Raw genomic sequence first — 18,290 nt, 5'->3', positions numbered from 1 at the left:
TTAATATTATGAAAGTCCGTAAACATAACTTCCTCCTATGACAAGCGTGTCAAGAAATTCAAAGAGACGTGTTTCAGTCGCTCATTACCCAATCACGTATGCTCATTACTAAATGCAGTCTCTTATCACCTCACCGCTTAAGAAATAAAGCTAACACTAACTTACAGCAAAGTTTAATGATCTTTCGGCTATTCTTGCGGAAGCTAAAGTAGCTAATGAATCTTGCAAGCTGTATTCGTTGTCCGCTTTCCAAATTTAAGCTTCCCTTCTCTTCTCTACTACTTCCTCACTTTCGTAATCAACATTCTTCTGTTTTTTTATCTATTTATGGAACCAAATGTAACAGAAAGTAAATTCGCGTACCTACTTTATACGCAACAAAGGATCATCATCCAACACATTGCAAAACATAAAAGGAGAATCCTTCAATTCTTGATCTTACACTAAGTTTTAATCCTGGCTCTTAAATTTGTTTCCTTTTCAAAATCAAGAGTTAGAAGAAACAGTGCATCAATGGATATTAGGCAAGTTATGGGAGCTGTTCTTACATTTTCCATGTTTATGATGCTCGGTAACATGATCAAAAGAGACCACTTTGATGGCGATGTTTTGGTAAGTGTACTGAAAATCATACCTGTTAGTTAGTATTATTGTTATAAGCATTACACTATTTTATAACTATGATGATGATGATGATGATGATGATGATGATGATGATGATGATGATGATGATGATGATGATGATGATGATGATGATGATGAATGTATTCATTTTTCTTGAAGCATGAAGTCCCAGTGACATCCAGTGTTGATCTAGAGGCCATGAAAGTAACAAGGCATAGATTTTATCAAGTTACCAATGAATCGAAAAACAATGGCCAGCACTTAAAGCTTTGTTGGAACAATTCATCCTTACGTAAGTACTTTATATTTCAAAAAATAGGCGAAAGGTGTATCTAAATAGCATATCTTTGATGTAACCGTATCTGTTATTGTTATAGCGAAAGGACGAGAGAACACAGAAGGTTTTGTTACTTTTTCGTTAACTGATGGTCCTGAATATCACATTTCGCAGGTTCGACCTCATTTTTTATTTAATTTTATAATTATAATTATTATTTTATGTTTCGCTTGATATAAGTATATAACTAACATAAAATGGTTCACTCAGGTTGCTAATGCTGTGCAAATTGCTAAACATCTTGGTGCAACTCTTGTGCTACCAGAGATCATTGGGAGCAAAGGTGAAAAAAGGTGGGTGCAATTAGTACAAATCACATATTGCCCTTATACAATGCAATTTGATTTTTTTAACTTACTGCTTATTTACTACTTATACTTTGAATTATTTCAGGGGTTTCGAAGAAATTTATGATGCTGAGAAGTTTTTGACGAGCGTGAAAGGCGTAATTCAAGTAAAAAGGCGTAAACATTCAGAAATATTTGCACAAAAACTTACTAGCGTAAAAGTTCCCTACAACGCTAACAAGAACTACATTATGACTAACATCGAACCTCTATTTCAAACAACACGAAACATACATGTTACAACCAATTTTCCATCAAAACAAGATAAAGTCGATAAGGATATGAACCCTCATTCGTGTTGGGCGGTGTTTGAGGCTCTTCGTTTGAAACCCGAATTGCAAGAAGTGGTGGACTCTGTTGTAGCCAAGCTAAGAAGTCATGAACCAAACGGCCAATTTGTTGCAATTGATTATAAGGGTGAGATGTTGAAAACAAGTACTTGTCGAAGTGACGCAAACAAAGGGATGAAAAATTGCTACAACCCTGTCGAAATTGCACAGTTTCTTCAAAGAATCGGGTATCCTCGAGATACGATAATTTACGTGACTCAAACCAAGATGGATCGTAGCCTTCGCTCGTTTAAAGATTTGTACAGAAACACATTCACAAAGGTACAAGTTGCAACTCATTTACTTATAAATAGGTCGGTATGGGTAAAAATCAATCTGGGTTAAAAAAGAAAACGATTCAAATGGGTCAAAACTATCGAAAACGTGTTTTGAATGCAAACAAATTCTTGTAACATTTAATTAAAGAATTATGGTTTTCTTGAAAATGAATAGAAAGTGTTTGTTGTATGAAACAGGAAGATATAATGCAAGAAACTCAGAAGGGGAAATTTCTGAGCTCCGAGAGCTTTGAATTGGAACAAGAGATTATCGACTTGAATATATGTTCTGTTAGCGACGTTTTTGTGCCAGCAAAGTCTGGTCTTTTTTATGCGAACGTGGTCGGAAATAGGATCGCAGCTAGCAAGACCGAAGTTCTTGTGCCAGCTCAGATAACATCAAGCTTAGCACAAGACCATGTGTCCTCTTACATAGCCAAAAAGAGTCACCCAGCATATACTTGCTTCTGTTAATAAACAAAACCCAAGTTGTATTTAAAGCAAATAAGACAACTCTAAGTTAGTTGCATGTGTTAAACAGAAAATGTAAAGTCAAATTTGTGTTTTCCTTTGCAGTGTTGAAGTTGTTAAACAGTGTCATAATATAAAGATTCAAGAGTAATTATTATACAATCACCAAAAGCGAACATTAAAAAATGTATAAAAGGTTATGTGCAAATCCAATGTACAAGGGAAAAAAAACATGTGTTTAGAACAAGGAAAATACCAAAATCAAAAGGTGTAACCGCAAGCTTTGTGTGCTAAGTATATAGTTAATTGCCTACTAAAGCCTATATAGTAAGTTTAGTATGTTAGCATCACACCACTAAACACATAGAAACTCTACTACAACCTCGGTATAACGTTCAGGTGTCATCCCCGTTTCCTCTTGATGAACCTGCAACAAAAAGATGGTAAAACGTGTGAGCAATTAGATCATTACCACACATACGCACACAATCAAATATGGTAAAAGGTAAGCAAGATGGTAAAACAGCATTTGGTTTTGCGGCGTCACATGATGAAAAAAAATCAAATATGAAATAAAAAAAAGTTTGAGATGGACCTCTATTTCTCCTTTGAGATGGCTTGCAAGACTTGTAAATACTAGTGAAATATTTGCTAAAAGGCCGCTCAGAAACAGGAATCAATTTCCCAACCACAGCAAGAGGCCAACTGTTGGTCACCGTTAAAAACAATAATGAGCAAAGAAAAAAAAAATAAAGAAATAAAACAGTCTATTTAATGAAATTACTTTCAATAACACCAACCTAATAAGGCCAATTACAATAGATACTAGCCACAATTGCCAACTGAGCCTAACCGTTGTCGTGAATTTGCCTAAGAACATGATTATGATGACCTGAAAACAAATACATTCGATAAGTCGTATATCACAAGATGCATTGCTCTGTATGTCGTGTTATACGGAAAAGTAAGAAACGCGATCTCACTTGAAGTATGACAGTAAAGGATATAATTCCAATAAACAAGCGATTTTTGGTAACCCCTTGAAATACATTGAACTCGTCAGGCTTCCGAGCGTTGAATTCATTGAATATCTGCAGTTAGAAAACTCAGTTCCCTAATAATTTTAATCTTCAACAGGTGATAATTAAAAACTTTCAGTTAACAAAAGAAGTGACAAAAGTTGCCCATAATGTATGTACTCATATGCTAATAACCTCCTATTCATTCAACTAAAAAAGACATTGTTATTTTGTAGAGAAAATGATCAAAAAGGTGGTAGCAGATCAATTTTGCCCCATCTTGTAACAAAAGTCACCAGTTTTGACCCAAAACCGGCTACACAACCTCTCCATTTTACCACCTCTACACATTATCTACTAGAATCATCACCTGACAAAAGACAAAGGCATTAAAGATGAGTGTATTCTTCTTTTTAAGAGCATTCTCTTTGGTCTCATGCTCTAAATTAAGAATCCTTTTCCCATCAAAGTTGAGTACAAGGAGAACTGTCACTTGATACATCGCCTGCAGTTTTATTGCCATTCAACCACAATCAGTACATAAATACTTATAATTATTCAAAAAATATGACATTAACAACAAATAAATTTTCACAGCTTATACCTGTATTAACAAATTTCTCCACATGATGTTTGTTATAAGAGGCTCCCTAACAAAACATAAAGAAGAAAATAATCAGACAAATTTTTATGCGAATCGGATGGAGATAGCAGGTTCAAATCGTTCATATGTTTTGGTTTCCTATTTTTACCCCTAAAACGGATAAGAATATCAATTATCAAATGTGGCTCAAACTAGTCAAAATTTCAGTCTATTTTTAATAAATATAACCTCCTAAACTAGATTAATTTAATTTAAAATATACATAGTAACTGAAGCGATATAATTTTCTGTAATCATATTTAACAAAAAAAGATATATAAGGAGATTGAAACTCAGGGGTATGAAAGTGTTTCAAAACAAACCCCAACCAAATAATCAAAATGGTTTGACCCATACATAGAAGTATCTGTAACCTACCCACCCATTTTGCAATGATTAGAAAGTCTAACCTTCGACCAACTGGCGTTCGGTCCATAAGGTGGTCTGTTGGTGGTTCAGTAGCTAGAGCAAGTGCACCAAGAGTGTCCATTATAAGATTCACCCAAAGAAGCTACAAAAGACCAAAAGTATAGTCAGTGGTTAGGTCCATGTGTGTGTCTGACATATATACATACCTACATACATATAGTCATATACTTATATAGTTATGTGTGTGTGTATAGAGAGAGAGAGAGAGAGAGAGAGAGAGAGAGAGACCTGCACTGCATTTAGTGGGACATCACCAGAAGAAACAGCAGCCACAACATTAATCACAAGAGCTGCAACATTTACAGTGAGCTGGAACTGGATGAATTTCTGGATATTGGCATATACGGATCTTCCCCATCGAACAACCTGTAATAATAAATAATAAACTCATACCTGTTATAATATATAAATATATATATATAAATGGATAGTCAATTATTGATACACAAAAGTAATATTATTGTATTACCTAAACTTGTGATATTTTTGCTATAAATAGCCATGAATGCAAGCATTAAACTTGCACCATTTCTCACACTTACAAAGTGTTTCTTTCTTTCTCTCCATTATCATCTTTGTTCTTACACTTCATTATTAGTATTCTTAATCAAGAATCAAATCACTAAAGGTAGTTATAAGCCTACTGAATTATAACATCAAGAATCAAACCACTAAAGGTAGTTATAAGGCTACTGAATTATAACACGTTATCAGCACGATAATCTTAATACTAATTATGGTTGGCTCTGCCACCTAAATGATATATGGTCGGTTATACCACCTGAATAATATATGGTCGACACTATCGTCTAATTATCATTTATGTTACTAACATTTATATTTCAATTATCTAACATTTATATGGCCGACACTGTCGCCTAATTATCATTTATGTTACTAACATTTATATTTCAATTATCTAACATTTATATGGCCGACACTGTCGCCTAATTATCATTTATGTTACTAACATTTATATTTCTATTATCTAACATTTATATGGCCGACACTGTCGCCTAATTATCATTTATGTTTACTAATATTTATATTTATTTATATTTATGTTATATAACATTTATTAATGATTGCTTACATATGGTCGACACTGTCACCTACTTATCATTTATGTTATATTAAATTTATGTTTAATGTTTATATACTTATGAATATAAAGTGACTATAATTTATCATGTTGTTTGTTTTAATAGAAAATGTCGAATCTGGAAAAGCTTAAATTTACTCCTTTAGAATCAACTGGAAACAACTACATGCCATGGGTTATAAAAGTAAAAATGCATCTTAAATCAATAGGCATTCTTGAAGCCATAAATGAAAACAACACTTGTTCTGAAAAAGAACAAGCAACGGCATGTTGCTTTATTCATCAACATATTGATGAATGCTTACAAAATAATTATGTGACTGTAGAAGATCCCCATGTTTTATGGGAAGGTCTCAAAAGCAGATTCAATAATCAAAGAGAAATTTTACTTCCAGCTGTTATGGAACAATGGAGAACATTAAGGTTCCAAGACTTTAAGAAAGTAAATGAATATAGCTCAGCTCTGTATAATACATGTTCACAACTTAAATTCTGTGGACATGAAATAAGTGATGCAGACATGATGGAGAAAACTTTCTCCACAATGAATGCTGCAAACATCACAGTGCAAAGAAATTTGAGAATGCTAAAGTTCAAAACATATCCTGAACTTAATTCATATCTCTTAGTTGCAGAGCAAAATGATGAGCTATTAATGAAAAATCAGCAATCCCGTCCTACTGGTACACTTGCAATCCCTGAAGCAAATACTGCAAATAATTATAAACAGGGACAAGGACGCGAGCAAGGTCGTGGTTATAATAACCATCACCATCATCATGCCAAAAGCCATAACTATGGTAGAAACCATCCTTATGGTAATGGTAATGGGCGAGGACGTGGTCGTGGCCGTGGTGGTCAAAGAAATAATAATCCACGAAAATATAAATATCAACCACAAAACAAGCCCACTAAACAAGATGTTGAAGAAAATTCTTCTAAAAATTCTGAAGAATCTTGCTACAGATGTGGTAGAATGGGTCACTGGGCTAATACTTGCCGAACATCTAAACATCTTGTTAAGATGTATCAGGATTCGCTGAAAGATAAAGAAAAGGAAGTAAACTTTGTGGATAACGTCGATCCAACAGTCACTGAGAAACCATCTGATTTATATGAAGATTTCTTGAATGTTTAAGTTGTGTGTCTTTCGAAAAATAAACGATTTAATATCGTCTGTCTTTGTCATTATGTTTGCTAAATGTTTCAGTACTATCTATTTGCGTGTAAAATATTGTGTAATATTAATGTACTCACTATTTATTTCTTATATATGAAGTTCAATATGAATTTTGCTGGAATACAACATCAATCAAGTGGTGGAGATCTCTGTATAGCAGACAGTGGAACTACACACACTATACTTAAATCCGAGAAATATTTTATTGATCTAAAACCAACGGAAGGAACTATACATACAATATCAGGACCTGCTAACTTGATAAAAGGGATAGGAAAGGCAAATTTCATACTACCAAATGGTACAAAATTTTTAATAAATGATGCCTTATTTTCTCCCAAGTCAAGCAGAAATTTATTGAGTTTCTCCGACATATACCTTAACGGGTATGATTATCAGTCAGTGACAACAGAAAATGAGAAATATTTAAGTATCACTGACAAGAGTCATGTGGTTGAAAAACTGCCAAGACTTAGTTCTGGATTATATTATACACATATAAATGTACCAGAAATACATATGGTAGTTAACGAAAAATATATTGATCCTGGTGTATTCAGTTTATGGCATAACAGATTAGGCCATCCAGGATCAACAATGATGAAAAGGATTATTGAATGTACTCATGGACATCCACTAAAGGATAGAAAAATCCATCATGATACAATGGTTCCATGTACATCTTGCTCTCTTGGAAAATTGATAACTAGACCCTCACCACTTAAGGTTGAGAAAGAATCACCAATGTTTCTTGAAAGAATTCAAGGTGATATATGTGGACCAATTCATCCACCATGTGGACCATTTAGATATTTCATAGTTCTAATAGACGCATCTAGCAGATGGTCTCATGTTTGTCTGTTATCAAGCCGTAATGTGGCATTTGCAAAATTTCTTGCCCAAATTATTAAATTGAGAGCTCATTTTCCTGATTACACCATTAAAAGGGTGAGACTTGATAATGCTGGTGAATTTACATCTCAAGCATTTAATGACTATTGCATGTCTATAGGAATTGTTGTTGAACATTTTGTTGCTCATGTGCATACACAAAATGGTTTAGCCGAGTCATTGATTAAACGTTTACAGTTAATCGCTAGACCATTGATAATGAGAACAAAACTCCCTGTATCTATATGGGGTCATGCAATTTTACATGCTGATGCATTGATTCGCATCAGACCAAGTGCAAGTCATAAATATTCCCCCCTACAACTTGCTTTTGGTCAAGAGCCAAATATTTCCCATCTTAGAACATTTGGTTGTGCAGTGTATGTTCCAATTGCGACACCACAACGTACAAAAATGGGTCCTCAAAGGAGGTTGGGAATATATGTTGGATATGAAACATCTTCAATATTAAGGTATATTGAACCTATGACAGGTGACGTTTTTACAGCACGTTTTGCTGATTGTCATTTTAATGAAACATTGTTCCCTAGATTAGGGGAAGAAATGAAAAATAAAGAAAATGATGTTTCATGGTGTGAACCTCAATTAAAGTATCTTGATCCTCGCACAAAAGAATGCGAGACGGAAGTTCAAAAGATAATGCATATACAAGAACTTGCAAATCAATTGCCTGATGCATTTACAGATACAAAAACGGTGACAAAATCATATATACCAGCAGTAAATACTCCAGCTCGAATTGAAATTCCAAAAGCTGGCAATAACGTCACTCATGAATCTTTGCCACGTCAGAAACGTGGAAGACCAATTGGTTCAAAGGATAAAAATCCTCGAAAAAGAAAATCAGCTGATAATGAAGTAAAAGAAAGTGTTCAAGAAGAACCACAAATCAGTACTCCTACTGCAGAGGAGATTGATGCTGTCAATACAGAAATTGCAATCAATTATGCATATTCAAAAATATTATGGAACCGAAATGAAATGAAAAATCTTGATGAGAAATTTTCATTTAATGTTGCATATGACATCATGAATAATGATGATGATCCAGAACCAACATCTATGGTTGAATGTCAAAATAGACATGATTGGGCTCAATGGAAAGAAGCAATACGAGCTGAATTAGAATCACTCAATAAAAGAAAAGTTTTCGGATCCATCATTCTCACTCCTAAAGATGTGAAACCTGTAGGATACAGATGGATTTTTGTCCGAAAAAGAAATGAGAAAAATGAAGTTACAAGGTATAAAGCTAGACTTGTAGCTCAAGGTTTTTCTCAAAGACCGGGAATTGATTATGAAGAAACTTATTCTCCTGTTATGGATGCAATTACTTTTAGGTACTTAATCAGCCTGGCAGTTTCTAAAATTTAGAAATGCATCTCATGGATGTTGTGACTGCTTACCTATATGGATCACTTGATAGTGATATATATATATGAAGATACCTGAAGGATTTAAGGTACCAGAAGCATCAAATGCAAAACCCAAAGAAATGTATTCGATTATATTACAAAGATCTTTATATGGGTTAAAACAATCGGGACGTATGTGGTATAACCGATTAAGTGATTACTTGATAAGCAAAGGGTATACAAATAACCTTACTTGCCCTTGTGCTTTCATTAAGAAAACAACATCCGGATATATGATCATAGCTGTTTATGTTGATGATCTTAACATTATAGGTACAAATAAAGAGATCTATGAAGCCATTCAACTTCTAAAGAAAGAATTTGAAATGAAAGATCTCGGAAAAACCAAGTATTGCCTTGGTTTACAAATTGAGCATATGCCTAATGGTTTACTTGTACATCAAACAACATATACTGAAAAGATTTTGAAACGTTTCAATATGGACAAGGCAAAACCATTAAGTACTCCTATGGTTGTTAGATCACTCAATATTGAAACTGATCCATTTCGTCCATGTGAAGATCATGAAGATATTCTTGGACCAGAAGTACCATATCTTAGTGCAATTGGAGCTCTTATGTATCTTACAAATTGTACAAGACCTGACATTTCTTTTGCAGTTAATTTGTTGGCAAGGTTCAGCTCTGCTCCTACCAAAAGACACTGGAATGGGATCAAACACATATTTCGATACCTTCGAGGAACTACTGATTTAGGATTATTTTATTCTAACGAATCAAAACAAGATTTGGTTGGTTATGCTGATGCAGGTTATTTATCTGATCCACATAAAGCTAAATCTCAAACTGGATATGTATTCCTAAATGAAGGTACTGCAATATCATGGCGTTCTCAAAAACAAACACTTGTTGCTACATCATCAAATCATGCCGAAGTGATTGCATTACATGAAGCTACTCGGGAATGTTTTTGGTTGAGATCAATGACACAAATCATTACTGATTCTTGTGGACTAGAACGCGATAAAAGTCCAACAATTATCTATGAAGATAATGCAGCTTGCATAGCACAGATGAAAGAAGGGTATATCAAAAGTGACCGAACCAAACACATACCTCCTAGATTCTTCTCATACACTCAAAATCTCATTAAGGACAACGAGATTGAAATGAGATATGTTCAATCCAGCAAAAACTCTGCTGATCTTTTCACGAAAGCACTTCCAACTGCTATTTTCAGAACAGACGTTCATAACATTGGCATGAGACATGTTCAAAAGATGTAACAACCGAAGCGATGTCTACTTGAGGGGGAGTCAACTCCATGCTGCACTCTTTTTCCCTTAGCTAAAGTTTTTCCCACTGGGTTTTCTTTAGCAAGGTTTTTAACGAGGCAGTAACTTACAGTTGATCTTCAACAAACAAAATTGCTATCCAAGGGGGAGTGTTATAATATATAAATGGATAGTCAATTATTGATACACAAAAGTAATATTATTGTATTACCTAAACTTGTGATATTTTTGCTATAAATAGCCATGAATGCAAGCATTAAACTTGCACCATTTCTCACACTTACAAAGTGTTTCTTTCTTTCTCTCCATTATCATCTTTGTTCTTACACTTCATTATTAGTATTCTTAATCAAGAATCAAATCACTAAAGGTAGTTATAAGCCTACTGAATTATAACATAAGAATCAAACCACTAAAGGTAGTTATAAGCCTACTGAATTATAACAATACCAACATTGCTCATACTAAAACAATACATTAAAAAAAATAAGCAAAATCATTAAAAAAACATACCTTGACAACTGAAGCAAAATTGTCATCCAATATTATGATATCACTGCTCTCTTTCGCCACTTCGGTTCCTTGGATACCCATAGCCAGCCCAATATCAGCCTACATTCCAATACATACCAAAATAATTTAGTGTGACAAATAATAAATAAATAAATAAATAAATATTTCTTAATTTGGTCAACTGTAATTAAAATTAGTAAAAGATTAAATTTTGGATGGTTAACACTTGTTTCTGACCTCATGTAACGCAGGTGCATCATTAGTACCATCTCCAGTAACAGCAACAACATGCCCATTTTTCCTTAGTGCTTGTACAAGTAGTAATTTATCATTAGGGGAAGAACGCCCCATCACCTGTGGTCACAAATGACATTAATGCCCCTATTCCTTTATCGTTTTCTTTAAAGGTTATAATAATACAACAACATACCGATATCTTGTCAGCAACTTGTAGTCGTTGTTCTTCTGAATATCCCCTGAATGTTTTCCCTTCGATTAAATTTGGTTCTTTAGCATCTGCATTTGACTCTAGTATTCCACATTCAAGTGCTATTGCTCTTGCTGTTTGAAGATTGTCACCCGTCACCATTCTTACCTTCACACCAGCCTTTATGCACAGTTGAACTGCATCTTTCACATTAGGCCTACATGGATCCTGCATATATTTGAAACAAATTACATAAGGTCAATATAATATAAATGAATAATAAACATATACAAATGAATTGCAATTATTATAAGTACCTTTAAACCAATAATGGCTAACAAAACAAGATCATCCTCAGGCATTTGCCAATGCTCTAATTCCTCATCACTTGTCGGAAAATTTTCCCATTTAAATGGACGGTAGGCAATAGCAACACAACGCAAACTTCCAACAGCCATAGTTTCAATCGCTTTTTTAAAATATTCAACCTGCCAAAAATAACAAAAGAGTAAAATATATAATAAACGCCTGGAACTATAAAAGATTACTTAACAAGATAAAAAAACGACAAATTTCTCAAACCTTATCATTATCCAAAGGCACCAAGTTCCCGCTAGTATCCATGTAGCTCGTACATGCTGCTAACACAATTTCAGCAGCTCCTTTCCAGTGTATATGAACTTCTGAAGCAGGCTATAATAATAAAATAAAAATTAAAAAATTAAACATTAATAAAAGTTTCAGACAAAACTACAGCATATTTCCAAGGTTAGGGAGTACAATTACCGTTTTCACTGCAACGCCTCCTCGTTTTTTCTCTGAGTTAAACGGGAATGCATGCACGATTGTAGACTCTGACCTCACTACATCAAAATCCATTCCAAGCTGCATATTTTTATACAAATGATAACCATCAACGGATGTACTGACTTTAAAATAAAAAAATAAGAAAAAAGAAAAAAAATAATAAGAACTTAAAAATGGCCACTAACATTAACACCCCACTGAAGAATAGCTTTCTCAGTTGGTGATCCAGAAACTTCAACATTTCCACCACCCTAAAAAAATTTATGTAAAAATTATTTGATTATTTCAATAAAGAGAAAAAATTTAAGAGATATATTACTAGGTAGTAGGTACATACCTCAGGCAAAAAGACGCTGCCAGTTGTATTTTGAGCTATGGCTTCGATAAGAAGAGATACAAGTGTAGATGGTATTTCAGATTTGTTATTTGGTGGGTCGATTTTCTTACCACAGATATAGGTCTCGACCACTGTCATCTGAAAAAAAAAAAAGCAGAATTTTATCATTTCAAATGTTAAAAAAAAATTAGAAGAAGCATCTCAAATTAAATGTAGGTCTCAATTACTGTCATCTGAAAAGAAGGACATAAATTTATCATATTACATGTTGTACAATCTAGAAGAATCGTATCATATGGATCTAAGAAAACAGAGAGACAAACCAAATTTAATGTCAATGTCCCTGTTTTATCACTACAAATAGTAGTAGCCGAACCCATTGTCTCACAAGCCGAAAGCCTTCTAACCTGTAATTGGAGAATTATCAAAAACAAACATAAGAATATTACAATATTACAACAGTAATATACGGACAATTTTTTTGCAAAATGTAATTAATTAAACTTACGAGTGCCTTGTCCGCCATCATTTTACGCATGGAATAAGCAAGCCTTTTAATAGGAAGCAGAAACACAATGTGATTAATCCCAACCAAATTTCAATTTCAAAAATGAAATAAAAACAAAGTCTACTACTAGTGAAAAAGATAACTGATTGTATAAAAAAAATAAACTTACGTTAATGTGACAGCTAAGGGAAGCCCTTCTGGCACCGCAACAACAACAATAGTAACCTACAGATTATTCAAGACCTTAAAATGTGAACACAAAATAAACTCATACTTATATAGTTTCTTTTTAACTAGTAGAAACAGTTTTTCCTGTCAAGTTTGATTCAATGTAAACTAATCTACTACTGTAAAAAACTATTTTCACTGTAAAGTTGAAAGATTTGACGGGACACTTATTAAGAAGGGAATCGAGTATCAATACAGTAAATGTAAAAGTTACATACTGCAACAGTAAAAATCTTAATTGCACCATCCACAGCATCACCAAGACTAGTTTTACCAGCAGTAAATTGTACACTCTCGTCCGGATTCTTTGAGTGCCCAGTGAAGTACCTACCAGACAAAATGGAAATTAAAATAAAATAAAAAAGAAACAGTAAATGCTGTATTTTACCGACTTTATACTAAAAATACTATGAACAAAATCATCATAAAACTATGTATTTACCTTGCAAGAAGGATAATAAGAACAGCTATAGCAACTACAAGCCCAACTATACCAATGAAGGTGGCCACTCCATTCAAACGCACCTACCAATAATTTATTGAAACAATTAATCATTTTAAGTTATAGTTAGTAATGCGATTCATTATTACTGGTAATAACGAGTTTAAATGTTTAGTGAACTAACTTGTAATGGTGTTTCCTCGCCATTATCTTCAGAGATGCTAGCCATAAGTAATCCCCATTCGGTATTTATTCCAACGCTAGTGACCTGAACACAATTAAACAAAAATGATTTTGGTGATTGCAAAAATAGAAAATAGAGAAAAATACAAAAAAAAAAAAAAAAAAAAAAAAAAAAAAAAGTAACCTTTTTAATTTCTTACCAGCATAGTACCATAGCCATCCGCAACCTTGCACCCAGACATTAAAAAAGGTGCTTTCTGGTCCTTATGAACCTGATCCACCAAGAGAAATAAAGTTAATTAATTAAAAAAAATCATTCAAAATATGTAAGCTCACAGATCGAAAAAAACTCACAATTTTACTCTCGCCAGTCATACTTGATTCATCAATAGCCAGGGAGTGACCAGATATTAGAATCCCATCAGCAGGAACCTGGTTTATAAAAATTTGTGAATATAATAAACAAGAAAAAAATGTTAAGATAAAGAAATGGAGCTTATTATTATTTATACCTGATCACCAATTTTTAAAGGTATCACATCACCAACAACGATATCGAATATTGATATTTCAACCCTTCTCCCACCTCTTACAACCTAGAGTTCATTTATATTAGCGCAAGTAATAACTAATAAGGTAATTTATTAGATGAATAAGAGTAAGTGGTTGAGAACGCACCTCCAAATGTATATTTTGTTTCTCCTCGTTAAGATTTTGAAATTGAAGTGATTGTTTATAATCACTTACAGCTAAAACGCAAGAAACAACATAAAAAATGTCATTAAATATAGGAAACTGCAATAAAGACTACCTTCCAATGAAGTTAAAATTATAACCTATTAGTCAATTAACAATAAACCCCAAAAACAAATATCTAGCATCATTGAAACAAAATGATTTTCACTCAGTGTCAAAATTGTCTCCTTGTAATTAAATACCTGTAACAACTATAACAATGATAACAGCCATAGCTATGCTCCCACCATCATACCATCCTTCTTGGATACCCTGAAATCGGTTGAAATTGGAATAAAAAAATGAAAAACAAACTTATTCGTGTATTATATAATGATCTTGAGAAAAATAAATAAATCCGAGCAGTAAATATGGTATCTATGTGTGAGACGTGCTATACCAAAACTTGTTCGTTACATTCTTTTCAACAGAAAATTCTATATTTACCTATACAACACTTTTTAGTGTATAGTGATGACCGTATTTAATTGTACCTCTGTTTTTATACCCAAAGCCAAAGAAGCAGCTGCAGCAACCATCAAAATAATCAAAGTTGTATCTCGACATGCATCAAGTACAAACCTCTATCAAAATCAACAACAAAACAACTTCAAATTATAAAACATCCCAAACACACACACACACACACACACACACACACACACACACACACACACAAAAAACATGTAAAACAACAGAATTCCAGACTTCAGCATGCATACCCAAAAGCTTCTTCCTTTTTTTCGTGGGTACGTGTTTGACCCAAAAACATTTTTCCTCTCCAATAAGTTAGACTCGTCATCATGAATTCCCTTATCAGGATTTGTCTTTAACTTTTCTGACAGCCCATTAACCTGAGGTGACAAACCAAATCTTAATTGCATATTTTCGTGTATAAAAGTAACAAAAGCAAATAATGTGTATATAATAAACTTGCCCCTCCAAAATTTTGCAACGCAGATGAGTCATGATCTCTAGTCATTGAAGCAAGCTGATCTGGGCTAATACTATAATCGCCAGTAGGAATAGGAGACGAAAGTGCTTTTTCAGCTCCTGTTAGCAACCAAATAAAAAAGCTAAATCGGATACAAATGCAAGTAACCTTATATATGAACCTATGTACATTAGAGGTGGAATATGGGTGAGGGTTGAGCAAGTTGGAAAATGGGTCATACAAGTACAAAAGACACACACACATTATATAATTACAATGACAATCTCTTTTCCTAATCTACTACCAATTTGATCCGCTAAATTCTTTACCATTTTAGCTGGTATTTAAAAATTCACCCGTTTGACCTATAAAAGACGATGTGATAACGTGAATCAACCATTTACTCATTAATGGGTATAATACACCTCTAATGTACACCATTAGATTCTCCATATATGTAAGTGTGATGTAGATAAAGATATTTGATTTCATATTAATAACCAAGTACCATTTGTTTGTGCTGCAGCAGCTTGAAAAAGGTAGGCTGCCTGAAAGAGGTGCAATAAGGGATGATGAATATAATGTAGCGGATATAAACTATTAACAAAAAAAAAAAAAGTAATAAATGTATTACTCGTATGACTTGTGCATGGGTCCTGATCTTGGCTACAATTTCTTTCTTCTCTTCCGCTTTTTTCAAATCTAAGGTGTATCTAAATCGACGTGACGCATTCAGCACGAGTGCCGCTTGCTGTAACAAAATTACTTTGTTAATGCAACTATTTACATCTAAAACAATATGAGGCTGATGAATACAGATATATGATTATAAAGGTGCAAAGTAGAATGTAAATAACTAACTTGAAAAAAATAGTTACTCCTCTCAAACTTCATATCTCACCACAAACCAAATTAAGTGCATAATCTACATAATCTACTTTATAAGCAAAACCTAAATCAGCTGTTATATATATGGTAACATAGAAATAGAAATCTCTTTATAAAGAAAGGCACATTTATTGCTAAAGGAAGACGTCGCACGGTCTGTTTTATTAAAAGAAGAATATCTGCTTTCAATTTCCAAAAAATTCAAACATTGACTTGAAGCATAATTTAATAAAAACCTTTTGACTCCATTTTCACTTCTATTTTCGCTCCATTTTCACCAAACATCTATCATCTTTATACAAAAATGTCAATTTTAGCACTTTGATCTTTTGGTATATCATATAATCAGAATTAAAAACATATTTAAGTAGCTGTTCTGCGGTTACGACACCTTCAAACATCATAAGCACATCCAAATATACCTAAACAGCTAAGATCAGGTATAAACATTCCGAAAACATGTTGTGTTTTATGGGGAAACCTAAACTAATATGTAGTTTGTTTCAGGAGCGTGGTATGTCAAAATAACATTAGCTATGAACGTTACATTTGAAATGTACAGTAGATGGTTACAAATGATTAATATACAAATGTATAATATCATGCCATCAAATATTGAAAGTAGGGACGTGACACCTATAACCGAACCTCCTTAAAGTAAGTAACTAAACTTATGTTTCCAAGTAACTATATAATCATAATCATACAACGATCTATCTACTGGAAATTCACCAATCATTCAAAAAACACAATGTATTTACTCAAATTCCACCAATGACAAGCATTTAAATATATACTTCCACGAGTTTGAAACTTCGATATTTGCTTCATAACTATATAGTATAAACCTAAATCTAACCTTCAATTACATTAATCAAATATCCGTTTTCCGCATACAACCATTAAAATACCACTATATCCACATTATTAAAAATCATCTCCCTGTAACATACAATGTCACTACATCTACATTAAACAGAGTAGTCCATTAACCAGATGATACATATATCTACAAAAGACATTGTACATAAACCACTATAATTTAGATCGATAATGTAATTACAAATTTCAAATAAATAAATAAATAAATAAAAGGAGAGGCAATTACCCTCCATCTTCTAAGACGGTCAACAGAAGCACTTTTAGTGCTAACAATGTCAAAAGGATCAGATGCAGATTCATCATAATCCTCAAAACCTCCGGCAGACTCCACGTCATTCCGGTGTCTCCGGTACGGCGAACTACCACCGCCACTCATTTCACTGTAAATTTAGGTTTCAAATCAAACTGCAGGTAAGATGAAACATCTCAATTTCGATCTCTTAATAGATAAATTATTCAAATGAACAGAAGAAGCGACAAAAACAAATTTATCATTTTATCGAAATTAGGGCTTGATACATTATTATTATTATTATTTATTCATATATTATAAGTACATACTTTCAGAGAAGACTGTAAAGAGTGATTTATGATTAAGTAACAAATATTCATTGCAGTAAAATAAAAATTAAAAAAAATAATTAAAAATTAAAAGGAATTTATAAGGAACCTGTGAAGATAGAGATAGAGGAAGAAAAAGAAAAGTTAGGAATTGGTGATTTGGGATTTTTCTGTTGTTTGGTGAAGTGAGGCAACTTCTAGGAAGTTTCTGCCTGATTTGTTTTTGAACTTAAAGTGCAGGCATTTTTATTTTATTTTTTATTATTAAAAAAATATTCAAAATGAAGCTACACTGATAAATTAATTAATTAATTATTAATTAATTAGTCAATTACAGGGGGTATAAGAAGATTTAAACTTCTGGCTTTCCCTAAAACTTGGACGGATACGTTTACCCTTTGTTTTTACAGAAAAAATGAGAATGAAAATTAAATATATAGACTCAAATCATCAAAATTAGATATAGATATTCATATTTATTTGTATTATTATTATTATTATTA

At 33.0% G+C, this 18,290-nt stretch overlaps 2 protein-coding genes across 4 annotated transcripts; one reads left to right on the top strand and one right to left on the bottom strand.

Annotated features, from left to right (window-relative positions):
• Positions 1–513: 513 nt before the first annotated feature.
• LOC139872157 (protein MANNAN SYNTHESIS-RELATED 1-like) lies at positions 514–2,389 on the top strand. Its single transcript, XM_071859980.1, has 6 exons — positions 514–612; positions 784–916; positions 1,002–1,075; positions 1,172–1,254; positions 1,355–1,919; positions 2,114–2,389. Exons 1-6 carry the CDS (start codon positions 514–516, stop codon positions 2,387–2,389), a joined length of 1,230 nt encoding a protein of 409 aa, XP_071716081.1.
• Positions 2,390–2,518: 129 nt separating this feature from the next.
• LOC139873419 (calcium-transporting ATPase 10, plasma membrane-type-like) lies at positions 2,519–18,000 on the bottom strand. Of its 3 annotated transcripts, none has more exons than XM_071861349.1 (34): positions 17,897–18,000; positions 17,453–17,631; positions 16,091–16,207; positions 15,965–16,004; positions 15,460–15,575; positions 15,245–15,376; positions 15,017–15,106; positions 14,726–14,795; positions 14,466–14,536; positions 14,300–14,383; positions 14,142–14,219; positions 13,988–14,059; positions 13,789–13,872; positions 13,605–13,687; positions 13,381–13,489; positions 13,104–13,159; positions 12,935–12,977; positions 12,750–12,833; positions 12,427–12,564; positions 12,275–12,340; positions 12,069–12,167; positions 11,865–11,975; positions 11,600–11,770; positions 11,286–11,510; positions 11,093–11,209; positions 10,856–10,954; positions 4,706–4,843; positions 4,459–4,559; positions 4,010–4,055; positions 3,776–3,910; positions 3,370–3,477; positions 3,187–3,278; positions 2,982–3,091; positions 2,519–2,813 (listed from the first exon to the last, which is right to left on the bottom strand). In XM_071861349.1, exons 2-34 carry the CDS (start codon positions 17,600–17,602, stop codon positions 2,782–2,784), a joined length of 3,267 nt encoding a protein of 1,088 aa, XP_071717450.1. In that variant the 5' UTR covers positions 17,603–17,631; positions 17,897–18,000; the 3' UTR covers positions 2,519–2,781. The 3 variants fall into 3 exon arrangements, with proteins under 3 accessions (XP_071717450.1, XP_071717452.1, XP_071717451.1); XM_071861351.1 differs by having other exon boundaries at positions 17,453–17,606; positions 17,897–17,949; XM_071861350.1 differs by lacking the exon at positions 17,897–18,000 and adding an exon at positions 17,788–17,822 and having other exon boundaries at positions 17,453–17,606.
• Positions 18,001–18,290: the final 290 nt, after the last annotated feature.

This window comes from Rutidosis leptorrhynchoides, chromosome 10 (assembly GCF_046630445.1).
Source record: "Rutidosis leptorrhynchoides isolate AG116_Rl617_1_P2 chromosome 10, CSIRO_AGI_Rlap_v1, whole genome shotgun sequence".
Classification (NCBI taxonomy): Eukaryota; Viridiplantae; Streptophyta; class Magnoliopsida; order Asterales; family Asteraceae; genus Rutidosis; species Rutidosis leptorrhynchoides.
This window is presented reverse-complemented; position numbering and strand designations above follow the sequence as displayed.

Excerpts from the sequence above, each read along its gene's own strand:
- LOC139872157 (XM_071859980.1), top strand. The coding sequence starts at position 514 with ATGGATATTAGGCAAGTTATGGGAGCTGTTCTTACATTTTCCATGTTT. Across the intron at positions 1,255-1,354 it reads GGGAGCAAAGGTGAAAAAAG|GGGTTTCGAAGAAATTTATG; the intron begins GTGGGTGCAATT and ends GAATTATTTCAG. Across the intron at positions 1,920-2,113 it reads ACAGAAACACATTCACAAAG|GAAGATATAATGCAAGAAAC; the intron begins GTACAAGTTGCA and ends TGTATGAAACAG.
- LOC139873419 (XM_071861349.1), bottom strand. The coding sequence starts at position 17,602 with ATGAGTGGCGGTGGTAGTTCGCCGTACCGGAGACACCGGAATGACGTG. Across the intron at positions 16,208-17,452 it reads ACCGTCTTAGAAGATGGAGG|CAAGCGGCACTCGTGCTGAA; the intron begins GTAATTGCCTCT and ends ATTTTGTTACAG. Across the intron at positions 11,771-11,864 it reads TGCCTTTGGATAATGATAAG|GTTGAATATTTTAAAAAAGC; the intron begins GTTTGAGAAATT and ends TATTTTTGGCAG.